Raw genomic sequence first — 24,066 nt, forward strand, 5'->3', positions numbered from 1 at the left:
TGTGAGAGAAGAACAGCCCTTGCGTACTAAGTTTCTTTTTTTAAAATTTTCGGTGATGTGCAGCATACACAGTGCGCCAACGTCACAGTAAACAAAGTGAAAGCAGATCGCGTAATTAACCATAATCCACCTCCACTTTGATCAGTGCTTGGAGACAAACCATGGACCATGAGAAGACCACCATGATTTCATTTAGTAAAAGCTTTCATTTTCTACTTGTGGGCAAAATGCCGACTCGCACAAGTGGGTAGCTTTCAACTGAGATAAGTGTAGCAACGTTGGTTTATAGAAATTTTGCGGATCACCACAAATTCTGAAACTTCTCTTCAAAGCAATATGAGGAAAATGCTTGTCTAGCCAAAGATTAAGGTTTGCAGGACACGCAAGCTTAGAAAACGTTGTGACACAACCCTGGACTTTTCTAGGTATCTAGATTTTAAAAATATCTGTTTTTGGTAGGTTTCCAGGTCCAAATACCACAGCTACCCACACCATCAACTAAGGTAATTTTTCATGGTGAAAATGATGTTTTGCTTTTAATTGTGTCACGAGTAATAGGCCCAGATACACAAGTGGGGTGTAGTTTTTATGAGGGTGGTAGGAACCTTTGTGGCTCACCACAGATACCAGATTTTGCTCCTCACAGAAATCTGAGGAAAATGTTTGATTTTAGTCAAAGTTTGCAGGGAATTCTGGGTAAGAAATAGTCATGGGAACCACAATAGGCACATCACACTGGCCTCTCCTAGGTGTCTAGTTTTCTGAAATGTCTAGGTTTGGACATTTTCACTGCATGGCAGCCAAGTCCACACCCAAACACTGCAGCTACCCCCACTTCAAAAAGGGATATTTTTAATGCCAAAATCTGAATGTCTGAAAGTTGCATTTTGGGACCTATTGTGTCACATGCAAAAAGCCAACCCCTGGTTTGGGGCAGAAGTGTAGGAATACAGAATACGATAACATTTGATATTCTCAATTGAATTTCATTCCATTTTTGACTTCTAAATGTAAGCCAGCGTGCAAGGAAGAACATGTTTACAAAGGACCTCTTACTTGACAGTATAGGTAACCCCAAATTCTTAGCTGCCAAATAACCACTATTCCTAAACACAGTATACTGACTACAATTAAAAATGAATAAGTTTCCTTCATACCAATTTTTAATTCATTTATTTTCCATAGGAACTGAAGCATAGTTGATACACAATGAAAAATATTTATATGCTGCCGCTCACTTGTCAGCTCTCAGTATTCCGTCTTTTTAGGCAACTAAAAAAGATTATGTATTCCTGCAACCAGGAGGGTGTGAAGAACATAACCAGGGCCAGCTTTAGCACTGGTGGCACCTAGTGTGACAATCATTTTTAACGCCCACCTCGGATTCCCTCACTAGCACCAGGCAAAAGTGCCCCTCATCGCTACATAGCCCCTCTTTCACATACATTTCATTTGTGTTAAAGAACCCAAACAAACTCTTTTTAGCAACATTAGGAATAGATAATTAAAGAGTGGGTAAAAAACAGCCCTAACCTGTTTTATGCAGTTTGCATGCAGCTCCTTGATTGCAGTTTGTAAAAGTCACTGTTCTACATTAGAGTTTTACCTTATGAACTTCGGTAACAAAGGGTCACTGTGACAAAATCAGTAATCCACTCATATATCAACATATAATACAGATCTATGATTTGCACGCTACGCGTTCTTTGCAACAGGCATATAAGCGCTCTGCGGGAACATTATTCACAAGAGTTATCTTGATATTTTTATTGCGGACTGAAAGCAGTAAGCACAAGCAGCTCTGCGGCAGGTGTTGTTAAATAGTACGTAATTGCTAAACAAAGCTCTCTCCCTCAGGTCAACGCCCCCCTTCCCGATTATGCACCCAGTGAAGTTGCACCACCCTAAAGCCGGCTCTAACATAGCGATGTATTACTTTTGTAAATTGACCACAAGGAAAAAAGGTTACAAATGGAAACTGTATCACCAATTTCTATTCTTTTCTGACTATCTTAATTATTTTTTATTTCAACAATTCCTTTTGGAAACACCTTGAGCGATTTACGGACACATTGCAGAATTCAGAATTTTCTCTAATTTTCAGATTTGTATAGTTTTCTGGGTTCATCCATGTGTTTAACATCTTTTTCCACCACAAACTGCAAGCAGCCATGAACAATACAAAACAAAAAACGTAAAACAGACTACCACTTTACAAAAAATGTAAAAACCGTGGTAAAAAAGTAGATTTATTTTTCAACTCTGCTTGTTTCTGAAAGCTGGTGATCTTAGCACAGCAAACATTTTGTGATGTGATTTTTTTTTATTTTTTTTTTTTAGAAAAAACATGCATTCTTGTGCAACACTTTTCCTATTTAAAAAAAAAAAACTATACTGTGGATAATTTCTAAGTTCCTTTTGGGGAATCCACAACCCCGGGGTACTTTTGGGATGTGGGTTTAAAACGACACAAGTTTATCCTGGCTACCTTGTGTATAGAAAAATACTTAGGAAAGGTTAAGCAAAAAGTGCTGCAAACATAAAAATAAGGGGTCAGAACTGAGACGGGAAAAAGTTTAGCAAGATAAGGTTAAAATGTGACAAATAGTTATTCAACCCCCCATCTAGAATTATATTGGTCTACAATAATACACTCGAGGGGCTGTGCTCCAGGCGAGCTAGTAGCAGATCCATGTGGCCTTTTCAAAGCATTTTGGAGGAAACGGTCATGCTGGAGACTATCACTAAGGGGATACAAGGCAAGAGTGGCTGCAGTCACTGGTTTTAAGCACCATCTTTGGAGGATTAAGGACACAGAAAAGCTGCTAAAGGGAGAGTGAGAGGAACTAGCCAGGTGTTTATGGACTTGAAAATGTAAGAACTACCTTCTCAAATATGTTCCCAAATAGGACGGTGCACTCAGACTCACTTCCTCAGGATCTCCGCTGTTCACAAATAGTAAAGAGAAACAGAGCTTTGTACTAAAAATGAATTTGCATTGTAAAGTTGCAGATGGCTTGTGTTTGGTTTGGCTCGCTGGATAAACATGGCCTGGAAGTACCAGGTCAGACACATACGACGGGGAACGTACGTCAACAGTGGAAGCACATCTGCAAGAAGATATTCAAATGGAACAGGAACACGGTGATGAGGCAGCTCTCGTCCCATGTGGGTGCTGGTGTTTACATCCTAAGCATGCCTCTCGCACCTTATTCTTCCTGCCTCCGAGTTGAATCATGTACGATTGGTCACTGTGTGTAAGGGAGAATTTTGGACAGGAGACGCGATGCCTTGGTTTAAAAGCAGTGCACAGATACTTCCACAATTAGTTCAGACTTCTCACATCCACACAAAATGAAAGCAGTACACTAAAGTTTTGCACGTGCATAAAGAAGCCTTTCTCGCTATCATTTTTAAAGATAACAGGGTTTGGCTTAATTCCTGGGCATCAGTTATATTAACTACCAAGTTCAAAGACTTCTACCACTAGGCAAGTCCGTTACCAACTGCTAGTAACCATGCAAAAGGCAAGGTGGATGTGCATCATGATAGGTAAAAAGACTGCCTCTTTGATGAAGTGAGGCAACTATTGTGTCTCCACCTCACAGCAGCACAAGCAGGGAAGAGATCCTACAAAGGATAGAAGACATCTGTCACCATATGTGCCTGCACTGATGTCTGTCCCTTTAAGGCGTAGAGTTTGCGATGGTAATAAATGTGACATCTTATATGGGTATCACGGCTGTACCAAACTATGTTTCCAGGAGCAAGTTTAGGCGAATCCAGTGTGGGAAGTTCACTGTAGCAAAATGCTTGCAGGTTAATAGCCATTCTTTATTTTACCGATTCATATCAGGGCTGCTGTGTCACATTTCCACCCGATTTAAGACATGGCAGCACAGCTCTGACCTCTCCTTACTACCTCCACGTCTTCACTGTGCAACTTACTGACCAATATCATTTGCAGATCGCACCTGCAACCACCCTTATTGCTGTCACTGTGCTAAGACATCACAGACACCTCTGAGGACAAGGACATATATGTCCTTGTTCAAGCTGCACTCCTGTGCTTTTATGACATGTACAGAATGTGCAACAGGAAATTCACAAATACACTGCTGTGAAGAACAAGTTACGTTCTGTAACACTCTTTCTGGGAGAGATTATCCAGCCAAGGATTCCTCACCTTTTGATTATTCCCCAGGCGTCAGCCTGCATCTGGGAACTTTTCAGAAATACATCTTTGTGTCCGAAGGTTGCGCCTTGCGGCTCCGGAAATAACATGTGGGAGTGGCCTAGGTGCCTATATAGGTGCCACTCCCACACGCTGATGTCAGTTGCTTTCAAGAATGTGCGCGTCCCGTACCCCCAAAGGCTAACTGGTAGACAACGTGCAAATTCCTAGACTTGGAATCCTTTTAACAGGCAAAAGTTCAAATAGTGAACAGGGAGAATAGGAGGGCATCAGAAAGAGCACTACCAAAGGTAAGTAACCTGTTCTTCTGATAGAGCCTTCTAGGTGCAGATTTCTCACCTTCTGAATAGATACCAAAGCCGTACCTATGAAATAAGATAAGAGTCTGTACAGTTAGGTTCTTCGGAAAATCAATATATAATCCAAACAGAGTTAAAGTTCAGTGTCTTTATTCTTGTGCGAGGTTTTCATACATGTTCATCACATCAGAAAGAGTCCATATGTGGTCATCACAACAACATCCAACACATGTTTCGTCTCCGAGAAATTAATCTCATTGACTTCCTCAGGGCAAAATATAAGTAAGGTGTTAACATGAATAGATGGTTTATCCTAATCAAGTAAAACTCTTCAAGATAATGTACGATCAATAGAGAAAGAGTAGTGGGAATCATGTGACGGGAGCAAAACACTATTATCCCCGAGTCTTCGTGAAGGGGTACTCATAAGTCAGCACGTATGGATCCAAAATGTTTTATGGTGCGATCTATAAACAAAACAGTTCTTTTGGGTAAATTCTTGTGTTGGGGGCGCTGTGTCTTGCTCCCCGATAATTAAGCTGGCGTTTATGTAGAGAAAAAGGACGTGTAATCCCTCCGTCTCACACAGAGTAAGGTCTCAGGAGTGTGTGAAACTCCTCAGTCATGCCGAGTGCCCTGGCCTTTTGAATCAGTTTGGTTTTTCCTATTGGAGAAACACTGGAGGTGCTGGGAGGACCCTCCGTTTGGGAGCACCGTATTTACTATCTATTGTTAAAGAAATGTTTTGGTGATATTCTGTTAGCGCCTATCCCTATAATTCCCCCCCCCTTTCCTTCACAACTTCAAAGCCGTACCTATAAAAGGTAAGCTATGGATGGACTCAAAGTAGAAAGTTCTGCAGGACCGAGCATGCAAAGTGCCCCCTTCAGCAGAGTTGGCTGTCTAGACAATAGCACTTCATGAAAGTATGGAGAGACGCCCATGTAGTTGCCTTGCCGATGTCTAGGATAGGAACTCTGTGTGCCAAGACTGTAGTAGCAGCTTTGGCCCTGGTTGAATGGGCTCACAGACCTTCTGGGAGCTGTTATTTTGCCAAAGCATAGCAGATCCTAATGCAGAGCACAATCCAGCATGAAATGGTATGCTTTTGCACAGCCTTGCCTTTCTTCGCTATGGCGAACCCCACAAAGTACTGACCGTCCACCAGAGGTCTTTGCTATGATGGATGTAGAAGCGAGTACTCATCTGAGATCTATTCAATGGAGATTTCTTTCCTCCGTAGAAGGGTGAGGTGGAGCACAGAACGCCAGCTTGGTGACAGCTTGAATGAGGTGGAATAGCATGTTAACTTTTGGTAGAAGAGAAGCTCTAGTTCGCAGAATCAGCTTATCAGGAACAAAAAGTGGAATATGGTGAAGGACTAAAAAAATCTACCTAACCACTCGTTATGGCGAGTCATTTTTTATCAGGTCGAGCTATTTTTAGGACCTACTTGCCCCTTCTGGCTAGTTGACAAAGAACAGATGTTCTGTTCAGTCAAAAGTGAAAAAGATGCCTTTAAATCATGTCCTTAATACATCTGTGTTCAGAGACAAAATGGAGAATAGCAAAGTGACTCTTGACCTCTATCTGCAGAGTTCCAGGACTGCCTAAGGTGACCTGTCTGACCTGCTGTAAAAACTGTGAAATGAAAGGCTATGTGGGTTCTTCCTAACACACATTTACATAACTAAGTCAACTGTCCAAAAATTTCAAAATACATGTCAGTAGCTATGAAAGACCATTTTTTATTCTTCAGTGTGATGAAAAAAATATTTTAATAGGATGAAAACAAATAAGAAAACTTTACTTGGTGATTTACAAATGATTATGCTTCCTGAAACCCAGTTTTCACAGATTAATAATACACTACATAGTTTTATCAGTAAAGCTGCAAGTTAGTTGGAAGGTTTGTGGACATTTCTTGAAAATGTAGTGTGTGTTAATGAAAGTGTGCTATCACATCATGCTTTAGTAAAATATTTATTGAAAGTGAGCTGAAGGCAATGCTATTAGCAAACTAAGGCAAGTCACGGATCATGTATACCCTATATGTGCGCTAGATTCTCATTATACATGGAGCAAACATTTACGGCTAGATTTACAATGTTTTGGTGCAGGACAGCGCCACAAGCCTTCTAGTTGCACTGCCCTGCGTCAAAACAAAAGGGCAGGAATGCAGGGTATCTACGAGATACGGCACACTCCTGACCTTTTCCCCTGAGCTGGCGCACAAATTGCAGCCATGCACCAAAGCAGGCACCCTTGTGCACAGTGTAAGGGTGCCTGCATTGTGGGAATGATTGTTTTTGTGCTGGAAGGGGCACCTTTTAGTACAGAAACAATCCCCAGAGGAGTTTCCCTCTTTCTACGCATGCTGCAAAATGCAGCACACATAGAAACAGGAAAAAAATGGGGAGAAATAAAGAGATTTCTCCCCGCTGCTTCACTTCTATGCCAGCCCTAGAGTGGCATAGGGTTCTGACGCATTCCCAGGTTTACCAAACTTTATAAATGTGGGAATGCGTCAAAATCCATGGGTGTTGTGTGGGAACACCCATACAACACCAATGGAAACGCATCCCGGACGCAAAGTAAGGCAACGTAGTGGCTTGCGCTGCGTGCGTTGCCTTGTTCCATATCTACAAGGTCATGTAAAGGCACGAAAAGTGGCTTTGCATGGCCTTGAAGATATGGGTCAGCAGCCTGCGCCGCCAATGCGCCAAAAAAAGTGACGCATCGGTGGCGCAGGCTGTTTGTAAATGTGGGTCTATTTAACCAAACAAAAGTTTTTTTTGTAAAGCAGAAATGCTGAACTCCATATTTGAAGGTGCACTCATATGTAAGAATTAAGAAAAAGGTGACACTGTAAATTAACATATTTGCCGAGGATCACACAATTTTAGACCCGTTTATGGGTCAAATATATAGTTAGGTCAAGCAGATTATTCAAGTTACTCAGCCTGCAGGTCTGGAAGCAATTTTTTGATTTTTCGAGGCCTGTGATGGATGAACACACACAGCCTGAAGCTCTCACACACATTGTGTGAAGGTGATGGCAACCAGGAACACTGTTTTGATGGTGAGAACCCATTATGGACAGTTGCGGAGAGGCTCGAATGGACAGCACTTCAGATAAGTAAGGACGAGATGGAGGTACCATTGGGGCATCACAAATGGAAACGGGGGAAACAGATAATTCAGCCTGTTCAAAAAGTGTATAACAAAAGATCATTTATTTATTTTTATTTTTTTAAAGAGGGCTATCGGGCAGCCTGATGAAGGCCGGTATGGCTGAAAGATAACATTTAACTGTGCCCAGAGCAAGACCCTGTTGGTCGAGAAATAGAACAAATAACAAAACATGAGTCTGGCCAGGAGGGGGTCAGTCTGGCAAGTACCAGGCCAAACCACAAATCTGTCCCAATGACAGGTGTATACAGTTTTCATTAAGGGACGCCAGGCTGCCAAGATTACATCAACTACCTCCGGAGGAACAGAAGTGTTCAGCTGTTGCAGCTCAATCTCCAGGCATAAGGGTGGAGCCTGTGGAGGCCATGGTGGAGAACCCATCTCTCCTGCAGGAACAGCAGATTCTTCTGGAGGGCAGCCTGACTGGTGGACACATACTCAAGCCTAGGAATTCTGGATACCATACTCTCCATGCCCAGTCCAACGTGGGCCTAGTCTTCCCTAATCTTTTAGAGTATTCGAGTCCAGAGTGGTATCAGCAGAAAGGCATTTAGTAGTCCAGAGTTCCACCTGAGGCAGAATGCATCTCAGAGAACTTGGGAACTCTAAAGCGCAGAAGTGCTGACATTGCACATTCTTGAGGTGGCAACAGATCGAGCAAAGGTTCTCCCCATTGATGGAACCTTGTGCCACCTACAGCTGTAAATGCCAAGTGAAGATCCCTTGGTATTCCAGACACTTCCAGAGGCACAAGGTCTCCTCACAAGGGGATGTGACCCCACTCCACCCTATTTGTAGCAGTAATACATGACAGTGGTGTTCTTCGTAGGTACCTATTCCAGCCTCGCCTTGATGGATGCCAAGAAAACTTTTCACACCAAGTGGATAATTGATATGGAGCTGGGACTTCGCTGGAGACAAGAGGTCTCTGATCTCCACTTCTCCCAGGTGACCGGCCCGCTGAAAAGTGGAACATTGGTCACAACTGTCAGCCCTGCATGGGGAAGAGAGAACAGCCTGCTACTCACCCATCGCGGTCCAGTAGCCACTACTGCAGATCTTTCAATCTCCTTCTGAATGTGGTCAGATAGGTCCCCTTGATGTTGGGCCCACTAGAACTTCAGATCCCACTGCAGAGTCCTCACATGCCACTTGTTGTGCTTGACCAGCAGGATGCCGGAAGCCATCAGTCCCAGCAGCCAGAGTTGTCCTCACTGAAATCCAGGACACAAGGCTGAAAGGTTGGGATAATAGCCTGAACGACCTGGACTATCTTTCCCAGAGGAAAGGCACAAAATCTAACCATGTTCAGAAAGAATGGCTCAAAATGAAGGGAAGAAGTAAGGTGTGATTTTGGCACATTGACAGTGAATCCAAAGGTAACAGGACGAGCGTCATATTCTGGAGGTGATTAACGACTACCTGGGGGTGGTCCACCTTCAACAGCCAGTCATCAAGATAAGGGAAAACTGGCACCCCTGACCTCTGAAGGTGTGCTGCCACCAACCCCATTACTTTTGAAAACAACCGAGGGGCTCTGGTGAGACCAAAGGTGGGCATACCAAACTGAAAATGCTCCACTCCCACCATGAACAGCAGCTAGCGCTGATGGGCCGGAAGGAATGAATGTAGAAATAGGAATCTTCTAAGTCCAGAGACACCATCCAGTCTCCAGGTTCGAGGGCTAACATGACCTGGGCTAGAATGAGCATTCTGAATTTCTCCTTCTGGAGGAAGAAATTGATAGGTTCAGGTCTAGGCAAGGCGGAAGACCTCCATCCTTCTTGGGCACCAGAAAGTAGCGGGAATAACAACCATGTCCTACTTCTGGTACAGGGGCCATCTGGATAGCCCCTTTGGCCACAAGGACATACACTTCCTGTCACAAAAGGGAGAGATGGTCCTCAGTGGAAGATGGTGGAGGGTGGGGCAGGGATGAGAGGAAGGAGAATGCGTGGTCTTAGTAGAAAATTTGGAGGACTCAAGTGTCTTGCTAACCCAGACAGAATTGGCGGAGTATGCCTCCCAGTGGGCGCCTGTGGCCCTCTAAGGGTATCTAATGAGGTATAGCAGGTGGGGCTATGTGCAGGTTGAAGGGAGCCATGGACTGAGCAGCACCTTGGCAGCCAGGCCTCTCCTGTGAAACTGCAGGGTTCCCTGCTAGGTTGGGACAGGTTGGCAGTAAGGGACAAATCATCCATAGGAGCGCTGGAATTGCTGCTGGTGAGGCTGGGTAGAAAGGCTCAGAGAACGAGCGGTAGCCTTACTCTCCTTGATACGTTCAATGGCAGAGCAGCCCTGTCCCTCAAGAAACGAGTCCCATCGAAAGGCATGTCCATAAGGGAGGAGTGAACATCATCCGAGAACTCAGTAGATCATAGCTACGCATGGCCACACTGGTGCTTACAGCTCATCCAATGTAGTCGGTGGTGATCAAGCTCCAATGAATTATTAACTTGGCTTCATCAAAACTATCCTAAACGTCCTGTGACAGAACAGGGCAAAGGTCTCCAGGAACACCTCAGAGTACGTGTGCCACAGAGTCCCAGAGGGCATGAATACAGTGGCACAGCAAACAGGAGGAGTTAATGGGCCAGTGAGAACAGGTGTTTACCGAATGTTTCCACTCGCTTCGATTCCCTGTCAGAAGGGCTGGTAAAAATATTATTGGGGCTGGTCTGGCTGGTGGAGGTCTGCACCATAAGCTCTAAAGACAAAGGTGCTGGGACAAAAAGAGTGCGTCACCTGGAGCAGGGCAATGACTTTTGGAAATCTGATGGTTAACGGGTGGGGGCATTAAACAGATTAATAGCCCAAGCCTTCAGTATGGTGTCTATCAAGGCCTCATTAACAAGTAGGTGGCTCAGAAACAGTCTGGCCAGACTGAAGGGCTTCTGTTAGGACGTTTGGCTTCATCTCCATTGTGGGCAGGAGTAGTTACATAATTCAGCTGCCTATGGATAACCATGGCATAGGATGCAGATCTGTGTGTGGCCAGGCTAGAGGGGAGAAAGATACTGACTGTGGGAAGTGTCCATCCCACCAGTGTGTGCAAGTCTTCAAACCAATTGTCACTGGCAAAGGGCTGGGTGAACTGATCACCTTGGTCATAATCGTCATCAGTCTGTTCCAAAAGAGAATGTAATGAGTGTTGCCTGTCTTGTGGGAAGGAGAGCGCAGAAACCTTGATCAGATTTGGCTGCAATGCCAGTTAAATTCAGACCATCGCCCGAAAGGACAATCCGGCCCACCTCTTTGGATGGCAAAGTTGGCATTGGCGTTGACGTACCTGGGCCCAGAGTGGGCGTGGGCACCAGGGCAGAGTCGGTGCTGGAGCTGAGGACAGAAAAAGCTCAGAGGTTCCAGCTGGCACGGAGGATGAACCCGCCAGCAGTAATCCAGGTGGTAGGCCTCTCAACTTTGTGGGCCCCAAAGGTGTGCCAGAGGGGATCGGTAGAGATCAAAAAAGCTAGAGCATAACTGAGCAAAACTTGTCGATCTTGGAGGGGGTGTGGCTGAATGCCTGGAAACTAGGTTGTGCTGTGGAATCAGGTGGAATCAGGTCCAAAGTTGGTGGACTTTGGGAGCAGGAATGGGAACACTGGCGCCGCACATGTACTTCAACAAGGCAGAGGGAATGGCGCAAAGGAGTGAAACTATGCTAAAACCTAAGTTTCTTATCCTTATCTGAGGATTTGGAGTGCAATGAAGACTGGCCTCAAGATCAGCTTCAAGACCCCAGGAGTGGGAACAAACCTTAGACTTGGAGAGGGAGTTTGAGTAGTTCCAGGGCTGTCTCTTCTTTTGCTGGCAATGTAAAGTTTTGCTTCACATTCCCTGATGGTTGTTGAGTTCATTGACACGCAGTTGGGTTGGCTGGAGTACTTGAAAAGCTTCCCAATTTGTAGAAGTCTCATGTAAAGCTGCTGAAGTAGATTTCGGGTAAAAAGGTCAGCTGAATCTCTTTTTCACACATTTCTGGTCTGCAAGAAGAGAAAGGTTGATCTTTCCATTTCACCTAAATAAATGTGTTCCTCAAAACAGCATTCAACCACTTATGTCTGCTGTAAGGAATCCTGCTGCTTCTACTTAGCTCTCAGAAAACTGGCCTAATGCACACTGTAGGTGGGTCACATCTGGACCACTTCAACAGCATATAAGTCTCCCCATAACTCTCTTGAAACCCCAGAGAATTAAAAAGTCTGGAGCTCGCAATCGATTTGGCCTAAAATTGCATGAACAAATTACTCCTCACCTCAGATCCCCATATTGGCTTCCAATAACGAAGAGATCATTTTGCCTGGTATACAAGGCACTGCACCAAATTATCTTGTGAGTTTGTTTGTCTCTTACCTAGCAACCCAGCTTGATCTATTCACAGCCATGGTTAAAGTCCACAGAGTCCCTGCTGATTCACCTGAGACTAAAGTTGACTACCTCAAATTCAGATCATTAAAGGCATTTTCCTAATCATCCCCTCTCCATGACGGCCATCAGTAACTGCTTCTTTGTCCTGCCTGACTGACGTCTAAGACCAACTCTGCATCTTCATACAGCCTCTTAGGAATCTTGTTCTTCAAGGTTTTGACAGCTATTTAGGGTTATAGTTGAGGGAGCACTATCCACAGACACCTTCCATTGAATCTGGATGATCATGAAAGTATGAATGATTTGTCACTAGTTCTAGCAAATAGACTGTTATGCTATATGCTAACCTTCTTATATGTACCCACCGAAAGTGCTCTGAGGCCACCTGAGTATAGTAGTAGCACTTTACAAAACACCAAAATAAATTAAACCACTGCACTACAAACATCTCAAGGGCACTGACCCACTGCGTTGCTTCCCTGAAACATTAATCCACCACACTGTACTGCATCCCATGGACAATATGCTACTACACTAGGCTAAATGCTAAGGACACCAAAAGATGGACGCTAGTGAAAACTAATTGAGTACTGTCAAGATCAAACTGTAGGAAAACAATTATGAAGGGTTACAAAAATACTGACTTTAAATTCTGTTCTCTTATTCAAGCAAAGGGCAGAGAAACTAATATTCTGGTGAAAATAAAGAACAAGTCTGTTTTGTACCTCTTGCCTGCGTACTAATGACAGGCACTGCATAATGGCCTTCCGTTTTACGCTCGCTTATAGCATGCATTTTATGTCAGTTTCTGTTTCTCTATAATTGCTGCATTTTTCTAAACAGCAGCTCAATGCAGATTGACTAGAAACTAGAAATTGTTAGAAATTACAAACATTATTCAGTAATGGTTTTAGAAAATTAAGGCTTTGCTCTAGACAGGTTTATCATCCTGGCGTACAAGACATGCTTTGAAACCATTGCAATGTTACCCCCTTCAGTGTTGAGGACAGGCTCTGAGCCATGTTTAGTCACCGTGGGCTGACGACGACTCCAAGCTTTCTCACACCCACCTGTGTTGGGAGCACTGGCGCTCCTCCAAGGACAGAAGCACTACCAGGTCCCACCTCCTTGGCTATCCAATGACCTCAGTGTGCACGCTGTGCGCCAACATCATCAAAACATGCAGTGGAAGCCATTTGTTTTGCTTCCAGCACATCTACAGAGAACCCGAGTCTCTGCTGGTGGGGAGGGGGTGGTCTTAGGAGAACAAACTCAGGAGGAAAGAAAAAAGTATTTCCTTTCCCCTAGCGCCTGTCTATATTGGATCCCTGCTCCAGGTGGGCCCACGATCGTGGAGCAGGAATCCAAAACCCTAGGCCACCAGGGATTCTTTGTTGGGGGGAACTGCCCCTTGAGAAAGGTTCGATCCCCTAAAGGGGGCTTTTGATCTGTGTTTCCCATGGGATGGGTAGGGGGTTTGCAACCTGCTAGATGCCTGGGATATGTGTGTGCGATTATTGCAGGGAATGACCCTTGGGCAAGGGTTGCTCCCACTGGGGATAAATGTTTTTTTGTAATTTCACCCCCTCTGCCCCCCCCAGAGGCCAGTTAGGCCGTTTTTCCATTTTAAGGACACCCGGGAAATTTGTGATGAAAGGGAACGACCACTTAAGCATGGGTCAGTCCCCTTGGGCAGATCTGCCCACAAAGGGGGGGGGGGGAAGGGTCGATGGGGGGCACTAGACACCAGGGAAATGTATTTAGAAGGGGAGTGACACCTTGTGCAAGTCGCTTCCCTCGGGGCCATTTTGTTTTTTTTTATTCCACCCCTAGGGCAGATGAGCTGTTTTTTTAAGTTCATCTGCCCTCTAGGGGGTGATGAAAGCCCACTATACACCAGGGATTTTTTATGGGAGCATCCTCCTTGGTTTTTGGTCTTTGAGTGGATTGGGCCTCAGGGTGGGTGGCTGCACTTAAGTCATCTAGGAATAAGGTAATGTATGTGGTGGGGAATCTGCTTCTGGAATAAAGTTTGCTTCCATCTGTTGGTGTCATTTTTTGCCTTTGTCATGCCTTTTTGGGAATATAGGTGTATTTTGATCGATCTATTGGTATGATTTTTATTTGTGTTTTAAATGTCTATTTTTTTTTTTTTTTTAGAGCCAATCGTTTCCTTTGTCTTGGTGGCGAATCCTGTTTGTGGGTGCCACTTTGGCAGAGCTTTAGTTTGTGGAGTTGTGGTTGATGAGCAACTCATTCTGTACTGTTTTCATCTAATGTGTATCCTTGGTCTGTCTGTAGCATTAATTTGACTGCTGTGCAGATCTTTGATTTTTTGAGTGTGACTGGCTTTCAAAGTAATGTATTGATTTGTGCATTTTCTTTAGTGCCTTGTGATATATGTAATGTGTTTTTTTCCCTTTCCAGTGGAACTTCTTTGGTGCTTGCTGTGCAGGTGCAGTTGATCCTCCGTCTAACTGTCTCTAGTAAGTGATTATATAGGTCTTTGTGTGCTTTGTATTGATTGACTTTTCCTTTCAGATTACTATACACCAGTAGTTTTATTCTCTGTTTGATAAAGCCACAAGTTGGTCATTGATGACATATTTGTTGTGTTACTTTTATTTTATTTACTTTTAAGGATTATGGCTATCTGCAGGATTATCACTCAGCAGGTTGTTAGTTTGCTTTTTGAATCTTCATGACAATGGTTCTGAGACTGACTCTGCATCTGAGGCAGAGGAGGAAGTCCAAGATTCTGGCAGTGAATTTTCTGTCCGAGAGGAATCGTCTGATCAAGAAGCCACTCTCAGTGCAGAGGTAGTGCCTCTTTTAGAGGAGGACACAGAGTCCCTCATTACAAACATGGTGGTTCAGACCGCCATACCGGCGGTGATGGAAAATACTGCCACCGGCATGGCGGTTTGAACCGCCATATTCTGAACAAGGGAAGACTGCCACAGGCAGCCCTCCGCCACCGCCAGGCTACCGCCGACAGGCAGCCGGACGATGGCAGATTACTTTATCCGACAGGGCAGTGCTGCCCTCTGAATAAACAACCCTTGTTCCTCCAGCCTTTCCCTGGTGGGGAAAGGCTGGCGGAAGGGGTGATCTGCCCCACGAGGGCCCCTGCACTGCCCATGCAGTCGGCATGGGCAGTGCAGGGGTGCCCATGCAGTTCCCTTCGAGCAGGTCCCTGCTCTATTTACGGGCAGTGATCTGCGTGACGGGTGCTGCTTCACCTGCCGCACAGCGGCATTGACGATGGCTCCATGTGGAGCCGTCGGCAATGTCCCGGCCCAGCCGAATGTATTTTATTCGGCTGGTGGGGTCTCAAGGGGGCTGGCGGTCTGTGATAAGACCACCAGCATGAACACGGCGGGGTTTCCCGCCATGTTCATAATGACTCCATGTATGTCAATAGTGGAGCAAAAGGAATCAGAATTGTATCCTGGGTTCAAAGGCTTCCTATTGGAAGTGCTGAACTATGGGTTGCCTCAAACATTGTACAGCCTGTGATGACTACCTTTAGTGGTGTTGCAGGATGTAGAGTCAATTCTGAAACCGTTTTATAAATTTCTTTCAGTTGTTTATGAACAATGTAATTTTGGATGAGATTGTTGACCAGACTAATTTGTATGCTGAACAGTATTTGCAGGACAACAGTGCCCGATTTAAGCCCCACTTTAGAGATACCCCGCCAACTCCCACAAACATGGATGAATTGAATGTTCTTGGATTTCATTTTTTTGATGGGCTTGCTCAGTAAGCCTTCTCTGTCTTCATATTGGCCAACTAGTCCCTTGATGGCAACTGCTATATTTCCTGCAACCACGAGTCAGGATCGGTATTTGCTCCTACTTCAAATGCTGCATTTTGTTGATAATGGTTCAGCACTGCCACAGGATCACCCGGACTGTGACCATCTCGTCAAGATTTGTCCTGCCTTTGATGATTTTGTAGATCGCTTTTCAGCGATCTATGTTCTAGGGAAAGAAATAGATGTGGATAAGTCTTTGGTCCTGTTCAAGGGCTGTTTGGTTTTTAGGCAGTACAGCAAGAGGGCACGTTATGGAATTAAAATGTATATGCTGTCAGAGTAGTGCTGGATAGGTCTATAATTTCAGGGTGTACACAGGTAGGGATTGTTCTATTGACCCCGCCTGGTTGTCCATCCACTTTTTGTGTCAGAAAGAAAATTGTGTGGGAACTTGGTAGAGGTCTTTTTAACAAAGGTCGCCATATATACGTAGATAACTTCTACATTGGTGTGCAATTGTTCAAGGAATTGCTCAAAGTGGACACTGTTGCTTGTGGCACAACCCACCCTAATCGTAAAGATTACCCTAAAGAGCTTGTATATAAAATGTTTCAGAGGGGACACTGCAGTGCCTTGCATATTGATGAACGTCTGGTTGTGAAATGTTCAGACAGAAGAGATGTCCACAATCTGACAACCATTCACGATGAAAGTGCTTCACCTGTGACTGTTTGGGGTCAGGTTGCCGAAGTGTGCAAACCTGTATTAAGCACATTGGTGGGATAAATAAATAGATTAGAGGTTGGAGCCTTACACTGCCTTTAAAAGTCATACAAGTTGGCTGACCTTTTGTTTCACTTAGCAACCTTTAATCCTCTTGTTTTGTATTCAAGGATTGTTCTCCAGATTCAAAGATGACTTTTGATCAGTTTCAGCTGTCTGTGATAGGCAGCCTTGTGGTGGTGGAGCAGGCAAGTGTTCCAAGAGTTAGAGTGGTGGAGGATCTGGCTAGATTGAAAGATCGCCACTTTCCTGACATTACTCTCACGCCCCCCAAACACCTTTCCCTATATGAGATTTAGAGACGGTGTCCGAACAGGCGTGCAGTTGGAGAGTAGTATGTACTGCCAGAGTGTTCTTCTAATCCAGGGCTATGTGTGCCTGCATGTTTGACATTGTACCAAATGGAACTAAATTATTGGGAGCTACAGTGAGCGTAAAAGTGAAATGACTAATCTGTATTGTTTTATATTTTTTTTGCTCAGTTTCACTGTGGGCACTAGTTTGAAGTATTTAGTTAGACCTGTTGTGTTTGTAAACATAATTGTTTTTTCATCTTCTTCAAACTGGTTTGTGTTTTTTTTTGTTTAAAAAATGTGATGGCTCCAGCATCTCAGGACGTGGTTGGCAGATACACAACAGTCACTGCGACACTGTAAGGCGAACGTATCACATTGCTAAGTGAAAATGCCTCATCCCCCACTTGGATAGTCCTTTGTCAAGCTGCTGCAGTGAGCTACCGGAAGGGTTGATGGTGTTTGGGAAGGGGGGTGGAGGGGGTGGAAGAGATTGGAATGGGGTCATTAACCCAGCGGTGGATAGATGGCGCCTACAGGGGATGTCTCCTACTTCAGGCCGGACACCATTTTCCTCTTTTGTTTCTGCGCTGGGCCTTGTTGATGTGCAGCGCACCCAAAACCCCTCCCTGGGAGGCGATAACTTCTATTCTGCAGTGTATGGCTCCTACTCATGGAAGTTAGTATGGATGGATACTTTGCAAATAATATAGATACAGTGCAGTCCTCGAAAAACTCTATGGGAGGCCATGAAACCAACTCTTCAGGGGCAGACATTAGTTACTGTACATGGGAGTGTTGTCCGCAGCAACTGTGGAAGTCATGTCACCAGATTGGCGCCAGGCAGAGATCGTGGTCTTCGCCGAGGTGCCTTGAGGTTGATCCCACATCGTACCACCCGATCTTCCTCTTGAACCTAGAGATTAAGATCTTAGCCCAAATTTTGGGAGACAGACTGATCACTTACATTCTGGACTAGGTCCACCCCAACCAGTCTGCCCCATAGGGCAACATGCCACAATATATGAAGAGCATATAATGCATTGGCAAAGGCGAACAGACTGCAGGAGCCAGCAATGACTCTGTTAGCCAACATAGAGAAGGCATTTGATTCTGTGAACTGGACATAATCAGTGCCTTAACTTTGGTCAACGGTATATTTCCTATGTCTGCCTGCTATATATGGACTTGACGGCATTAATGTGGGTAGCAGAGGCTGGGTCAGATACCTATTTCTACAGTGTGGAATGAGGCAGAGCTGTCCCCTGTCCCCCCTGCTGTTCGCCTTTGCCATGGAGCCCCTAGCGGTTTGGGTGAGGATGGATGCACCGGTACGGGGCTCTGAGTGGGGTGGGGATCAGTCGGATAGGATTGCATTAAACACCAATGATGTTTTAGTCTTCATCACAATGCCGGATATGACGAGACCCCGGCTGCTGCAAATAATGTGCACATTTGGGAAGACCCCTAACCTCTGCCTAAACACCTCCAAATCCATGATATACACTGAGTCCAGGCCCACATCGACTCCAGTGGGCAGCAGGGATACGAGTGGTCACAGATGGTTCCGATACTTAGGTGTTTATATTTCCCAGGTGGCGTCTGTCGCATGGAAAATCAATAACAGGCAAAAGCCGCTCGTCTGAAAGATGATATAAAAATTTGGTCTGGGCTCCCTCTCTCTGACGGGCCAGTTTGTGACCTTCATATTAGACTCACTCCCCAGATTCCTTTATCAACTGCAAAAGTTCCTGTTTAATATGCTGCGACTATGGCTTCATAAACTGAACTCGATCCTCAATGCTTTTTTATGGGACTGAGGTATTCTCCACGTGGCCCTCAACAAATGCTTCCAATCAACATGCTGTGGGGGCAATGCAGCAGTGGATGTATAAATGATGGGCAGTATGTCACACAGGGAGACCTCGCATATGCTCTTGACAAAATGGCATTGGGTGCTATTCCACTGCACACATTTATATAGGGGGGTGGTGCTCCTCCCCCGGAGACAAAGTTGGTCCGGGATTTGTGGCAGTCAGCCCTTCGACTAATGAAATGGTGGTGCAGACTGAAATAACAAACACCACTATGGTGTGAAGATATGCTCACACACGTGGCCACATTAGAGGGATTCCGGAAATGGGACCCTATTGGGATCTCCACACAAGGGGATGTCATGCACGGCATGGTCCTGAAGTCATACCCGACATCCCAGACCGAATTCCAGCTGCATTGCAGCAAGTTCACAAGTTCCTCCAGATCCGCCATGCACTGGCCCCTTACACATAAGGGAACTGAAGGACATTCCAGAATGTAATCCCTTATAGGGTAAACTTCTCATGAGAGAAATGGGTGACCATAAAATTGCCAAAATTTACCGGACCATAACCTCTAACCAACCCACTACCTTTGGAGCTCTATATGCGGCATGAGAGGTGAATGTAGGTGTAATAGAGAACTGGAGACTGGACAGAGATCCTAGGTTCCCCCAGAGGAGCGGCCATAGTGGCAAGGCTCCGGCTGATTCAATTTAAGTAACTTCACAGGGTCTACCTAACACGTCACCGGCAATGGAGGATGGGGTTGAATACCTCCCACTAAGTGTCTCTGCTGTGGTGCAGAGGGAGGCACATTCTTCCACACAGAGTGGAGCAGCCTGGAGTTGGAGAGATTTTGGTGGTGGTGGTCGCATGTTTAGGCAAGGTCCTATCTAGACAGATCCAATGTAGCCCGCGGTTGGCCCTCCTACACATGATGGATGATATGGGTGGGAATAAATCTAAAAATCGCCCTACTGAGTCTAGGACCGACACTCGGTAAGTAGGATATAGCCAAGGAATGGAAGGTGGTGGCTCCTCCATCATTAACGGTACGGAAGAAGGAAATGGACCACTGTAGGGGAATGGAGATAGCGGTGTATAAAGCACCAGAAGACATGGAAGAGGTGGGCAGAATATAGAGGAATAGAATTCGCGCCAGTCCATCAGATTCACCAACTCCTGGAAGATGAAATTACAACATTCCACGGGTAAAAAGAGACCGTTTCACACTTAACTACCGACAGATCTAGGCTATGCAGTCGAGATGTTTTTCTTCTATTCTGTTTCCCCTTGTAGGAGAATGGGGGTGAATTAGAGGGTGGGGGGTGGAGAAAGGCAAGACTAAAATGTATTTTGTTTACAACATTTTTGTTGCATCTGTTTATTTGTTTTCTGGGCCGTTCTGGCCGTGTTGGAATCTCTAAACATGTCAATAAAATATGTTTAAAAAAAAAAGTGATGGGGGTGTTTGTGTGGACTGGCGCTTGGCTGGTGATGTGTGGACTGGCGCCTGGCTGGCAGTGTGAGTGGACGGTGCTTGTCTGGCAGTGTGCCTGGACTGGCGACTGGCTGGACATGTGTGGACTGATACTTGGCAGGTAACTACACACACATTGCCAGACAAATGTCAGTTCTCACACTTCAGCTGCCAGCTGGTGTGATTGCTGTGTCAGTTATGTTGGCGTATTAAAGCAGTGGACCCTTGAATGCCGCTGTATGTTGATCTGAGTGTTGTAATATGCTGGGCCCGTGGCTGGTGGTGTGAGTGCCTTTGTGTGTGTCACGCATGAGGTGTGTGAATGGCCTGTAAAGCGGTTGGTGACTTGTCGTGGCTTTACAGCTCACGAGCTATGAGTCATTGGTTCAGTTTTTGGAACTTTCAATTATTAACAGTGTATTTCCTTTTTGTGAAATTTTGTTAATAAAAGTTACATTTTGAACATTTCGCTCATCCTTGTGCCAAATCCGACCAGTGTGTGTACTTGAGAAATTGATGATTGTGCAGTAATATTTGTACTTTGTCTTTTTCTGCCAGGGAGTACATTGTCTCTAGGGAAAATCTACCAACTCAAAATATTTCGTAAACTAGACTCCAGGGGCTCACGTGGATCTCTCAAAGTACTGGAATCAAACGTTTTGCAACCTAGAGTTTCCACGTATCCCCTGGCATAAAAATGGTACCCGACTTGTGTGAGTGGGCATAGTGTCAGCAAAAGTGCCAAGCCTAAGACGCAATGTGGCAACAACAACACAAGGTGTAGCTGCAGTTTTTGGGTCTGGTTTAGGTGGCCACCCAGAAAAACCTACCAAACCCTTGCATTTCTGAAAACTATACTATATTTCCTAACAAGCAGAACGGTCTAGCAAATGCAATAGTATATTGCTTTTGTAAATCAGCTATCATGCTCGTTTTCTCCTACTAATCTTCAATATTTTTTTATTTCAACACTTATGGCTTGAATTAGGGTGTGGTGGAGGGGTTACTCCGTCACAACAGTGACGGATATCCCATCTGCCGAAATCTAAATCCCATAGGATATGATGGTATTTAAGTTTCGGCGGATAGGATATCCGTTACCGGTGTGAAGTAGTAACCCCTCTGCCAAACTCTAAACCAGGCCCTTTGTTTCTCTGAGAAAACCTTGAAGGGTCTACACAAATGACCCCTTGCTGAATTCAGAATTTTGTCTACTGTTCAGAAATGTATAGCTCTCTGGGATCCACCATGGGTTTCACACCTGCTTCTACCACAAACTGGAAAGAGGTTGAAAGCACAAAATATAGGAAAAATTATCTATCTCCCAGTAAAATGCCGAAAAATGGTTTAGCTTCATTTTTTCTAATTTCTTGATCCACTCCAGTGGAATCCAAAAATCATTGGTACCTTTAGTATCCCCAGGTGTTGGAAAGAAATGACACAAATATGGTAGGGACAGCCTATGTGAACAAAAAGTTATAAAGGCCTGAGCACAAACTAACCCAAATAGCCAAAAAAAGGCTTGGTGTAGAGGTGGGAGGGGTGTTAAGGCCTAGCAGCTAAAGGGTTAATATTTGCAAAGCCATCTATATCCATTTACGAAAACATAAACATTTGAGAGGTTGTATTTTAGACAAACGTTTTTCTTTTGGTCATCTCGACTTGATCACAGGAACCTCTAAATAGAAAGATAACGGTTTTAACCATAGATGAGAACCCCTTCTACCTCCATAAAACATCTCTGTAATGCCACAACAACAAATACATAAATATCAAATGCATTCAATACCTTTCAGAATTTTCCTTTCATATTTTAATTTCAAAGCTTATTTATATGTTCATAATATAAAACAACCATGTCTCACACTATACAAAAGTAGGGTTGGTCATGTAAAACACTAAAGGAGCACTATTTTGTGCCCAGTCATCCTCCCAAAGATGTTACATTGGGGCCTACTTGTACCAGGATGATGTCAGCCCTGCTGCGGGAGGTGCCATAGCTTGGTGGACCCTGTGTTGACAGAAATTTAAAGGTAAGCTTCTTCTCAATAAGAGAGCCAATATTTCAGAAGAATGCCTGCCCTAAACTATGTGGAGCAAACCGGGATAGAAACATTTTGTGCATATTTCACAGTATGTTTTGAACTGAGCTCTCTAGAACAGAGAAATTAGAAAGATGGCCCATATCGCAAAGGGCGGTTCCTACAGTAATCTGAGTTAAGGTTTGCAAAACAATAATCTTATCAGAAATAACTGCATGCAGGTATACATTATTTGTACCAAAGTATAGCCACAGTAAATTAATGTGTAGAAAGAATGGCCCTAAAACGCACATAAGGAGTGTGTATAGGGGTGCATAAGCAAAGTACCTTTGAACGTTGGTAGTATTTTCCACGCCATCTTTTTCACTTAGTGAAATCACCTTTCTTCTATCTTTATCCATACAAATTTCGAAATCTAAAATAAAAAGAAAATTAAGGTATGCTGCATAAGTGTTTGATAGAATGTGAATAAAGGCTTCTACATAGGCATGCAACTATAAAGATTCACTTTCTGTAAAACCTCTTTTGCACCAGTACATCAACAGTTGCTGCGATAGCAGTGCTTGCAACTTTGCATTTTATGCTACTGCCTATATTCACTTTGAGCTACAACGCACCGCTTTCTCTGGACTCTGCAGTGTCAGTACTCAGCCGAACCACACAAGCCTGACCTCATTCACAAATTAAGCGGGCTAGCTTTCTATAGAGGCCACGGCTCATGAATCTGTCCTTGGAATGGGGCTGCAGATTTGGCCAACTAAAGCTAATTTACAATTCACTGACTCCGAAGAAACCAGGAAGCACGGAGGCACCCTCGAGCTCTCAAATAATCTTTTTAATTATTTCACAGGCAAAGAGTGAGCAGGAAATAAAACCGCTTTTCGGCCTTACAGGGCCTTGTTCAAGGAGTAAACAACATTCTACTATGTTTTATACCTAGTAGTGTTTGTGCAACCATTACCTGCAACTGGCTCATGGGAAATGTAGTATGATATAGTTTTATCACAATGGGATGGCGTAGAACTTGCACATACTTTGGGGAAGCTAATTTACATTGACAAGCAAATCTTGCTAATAATGATAAAACTTAAGTTGAGTGTAAGGTGAACTACCTTCTTAAGTGCTGCAATTGGAGTAACACCAAAATGACCTGGTGAAACTGAAATATACAAACGAAGGGTGAAACTAAACACAGATCAGGACTTTATAAAAATATTACACAGGCATGCTACTTTGCAGGGAAAAAATGTAAAGAGAACAACTTTTAAACAATATTTTTAAGCATTCTCAGGGAGAAATGGAGACCTGAATTCCTGTGCTTATTAGCCCTTATCCACATAAAGTAAGTGGCAACTTTAGATTATGTAAAACAATTCAAGCTGAAACAAAAGGGTTAATAGCCAGGATGTTTTAGGAGAACACCTACAAAATGTAAACAAAAAACGGGTTGCTAGCAAGGACACATGCAAAGTAGGACCACAGTTTACACAAAGATTAAGGTGACATTGTTAACCGCAATTTGAATAAACCCACTACACCCGTCATCAGAGCCAATGGAGTGAAAGGCAATTATGAGCAGACATGGAATCAAGGAAACAATTCTTACCAATATAGTAATCATTGGGAAATTGCACCTTCTGGCGAAAGTAGTCCTCATCTCCCAGAAAGTCTTGCATGGCCTGCAGCAGGCTGGTGTGAGTTGTAAGCAAGCCGGATGAAGGTCTTTCCAGCATAGTGGTGGCTGCTGGCCTCGTGACAGAGGACTTATCGAGCTCCAAGCAGAGGTTGATATAGTGCAGCATTCGCTCATTCATTGTAATATTTTGATTGGCTATAA

At 44.3% G+C, this 24,066-nt stretch overlaps 1 protein-coding gene across 3 annotated transcripts in view; it reads right to left on the reverse strand.

Moving 5' to 3' along the window:
* Nucleotides 1-24,066, reverse strand: part of FASTKD2 (FAST kinase domains 2) — a 211,076-nt gene that overhangs the window by 56,173 nt on the left and 130,837 nt on the right. For all 3 annotated transcript variants that reach the window (XM_069225975.1, XM_069225974.1, XM_069225973.1), the window contains 2 exons: nucleotides 23,836-24,060; nucleotides 22,557-22,644 (listed from right to left, as the gene is read on the reverse strand). In XM_069225975.1, coding sequence (XP_069082076.1) covers nucleotides 22,557-22,644; nucleotides 23,836-24,060 — 313 coding nt within the window. The remainder of the gene's footprint in view (nucleotides 1-22,556; nucleotides 22,645-23,835; nucleotides 24,061-24,066) is intronic.

Source organism: Pleurodeles waltl, chromosome 3_1, assembly GCF_031143425.1.
Source record: "Pleurodeles waltl isolate 20211129_DDA chromosome 3_1, aPleWal1.hap1.20221129, whole genome shotgun sequence".
Taxonomy (NCBI): Eukaryota; Metazoa; Chordata; class Amphibia; order Caudata; family Salamandridae; genus Pleurodeles; species Pleurodeles waltl.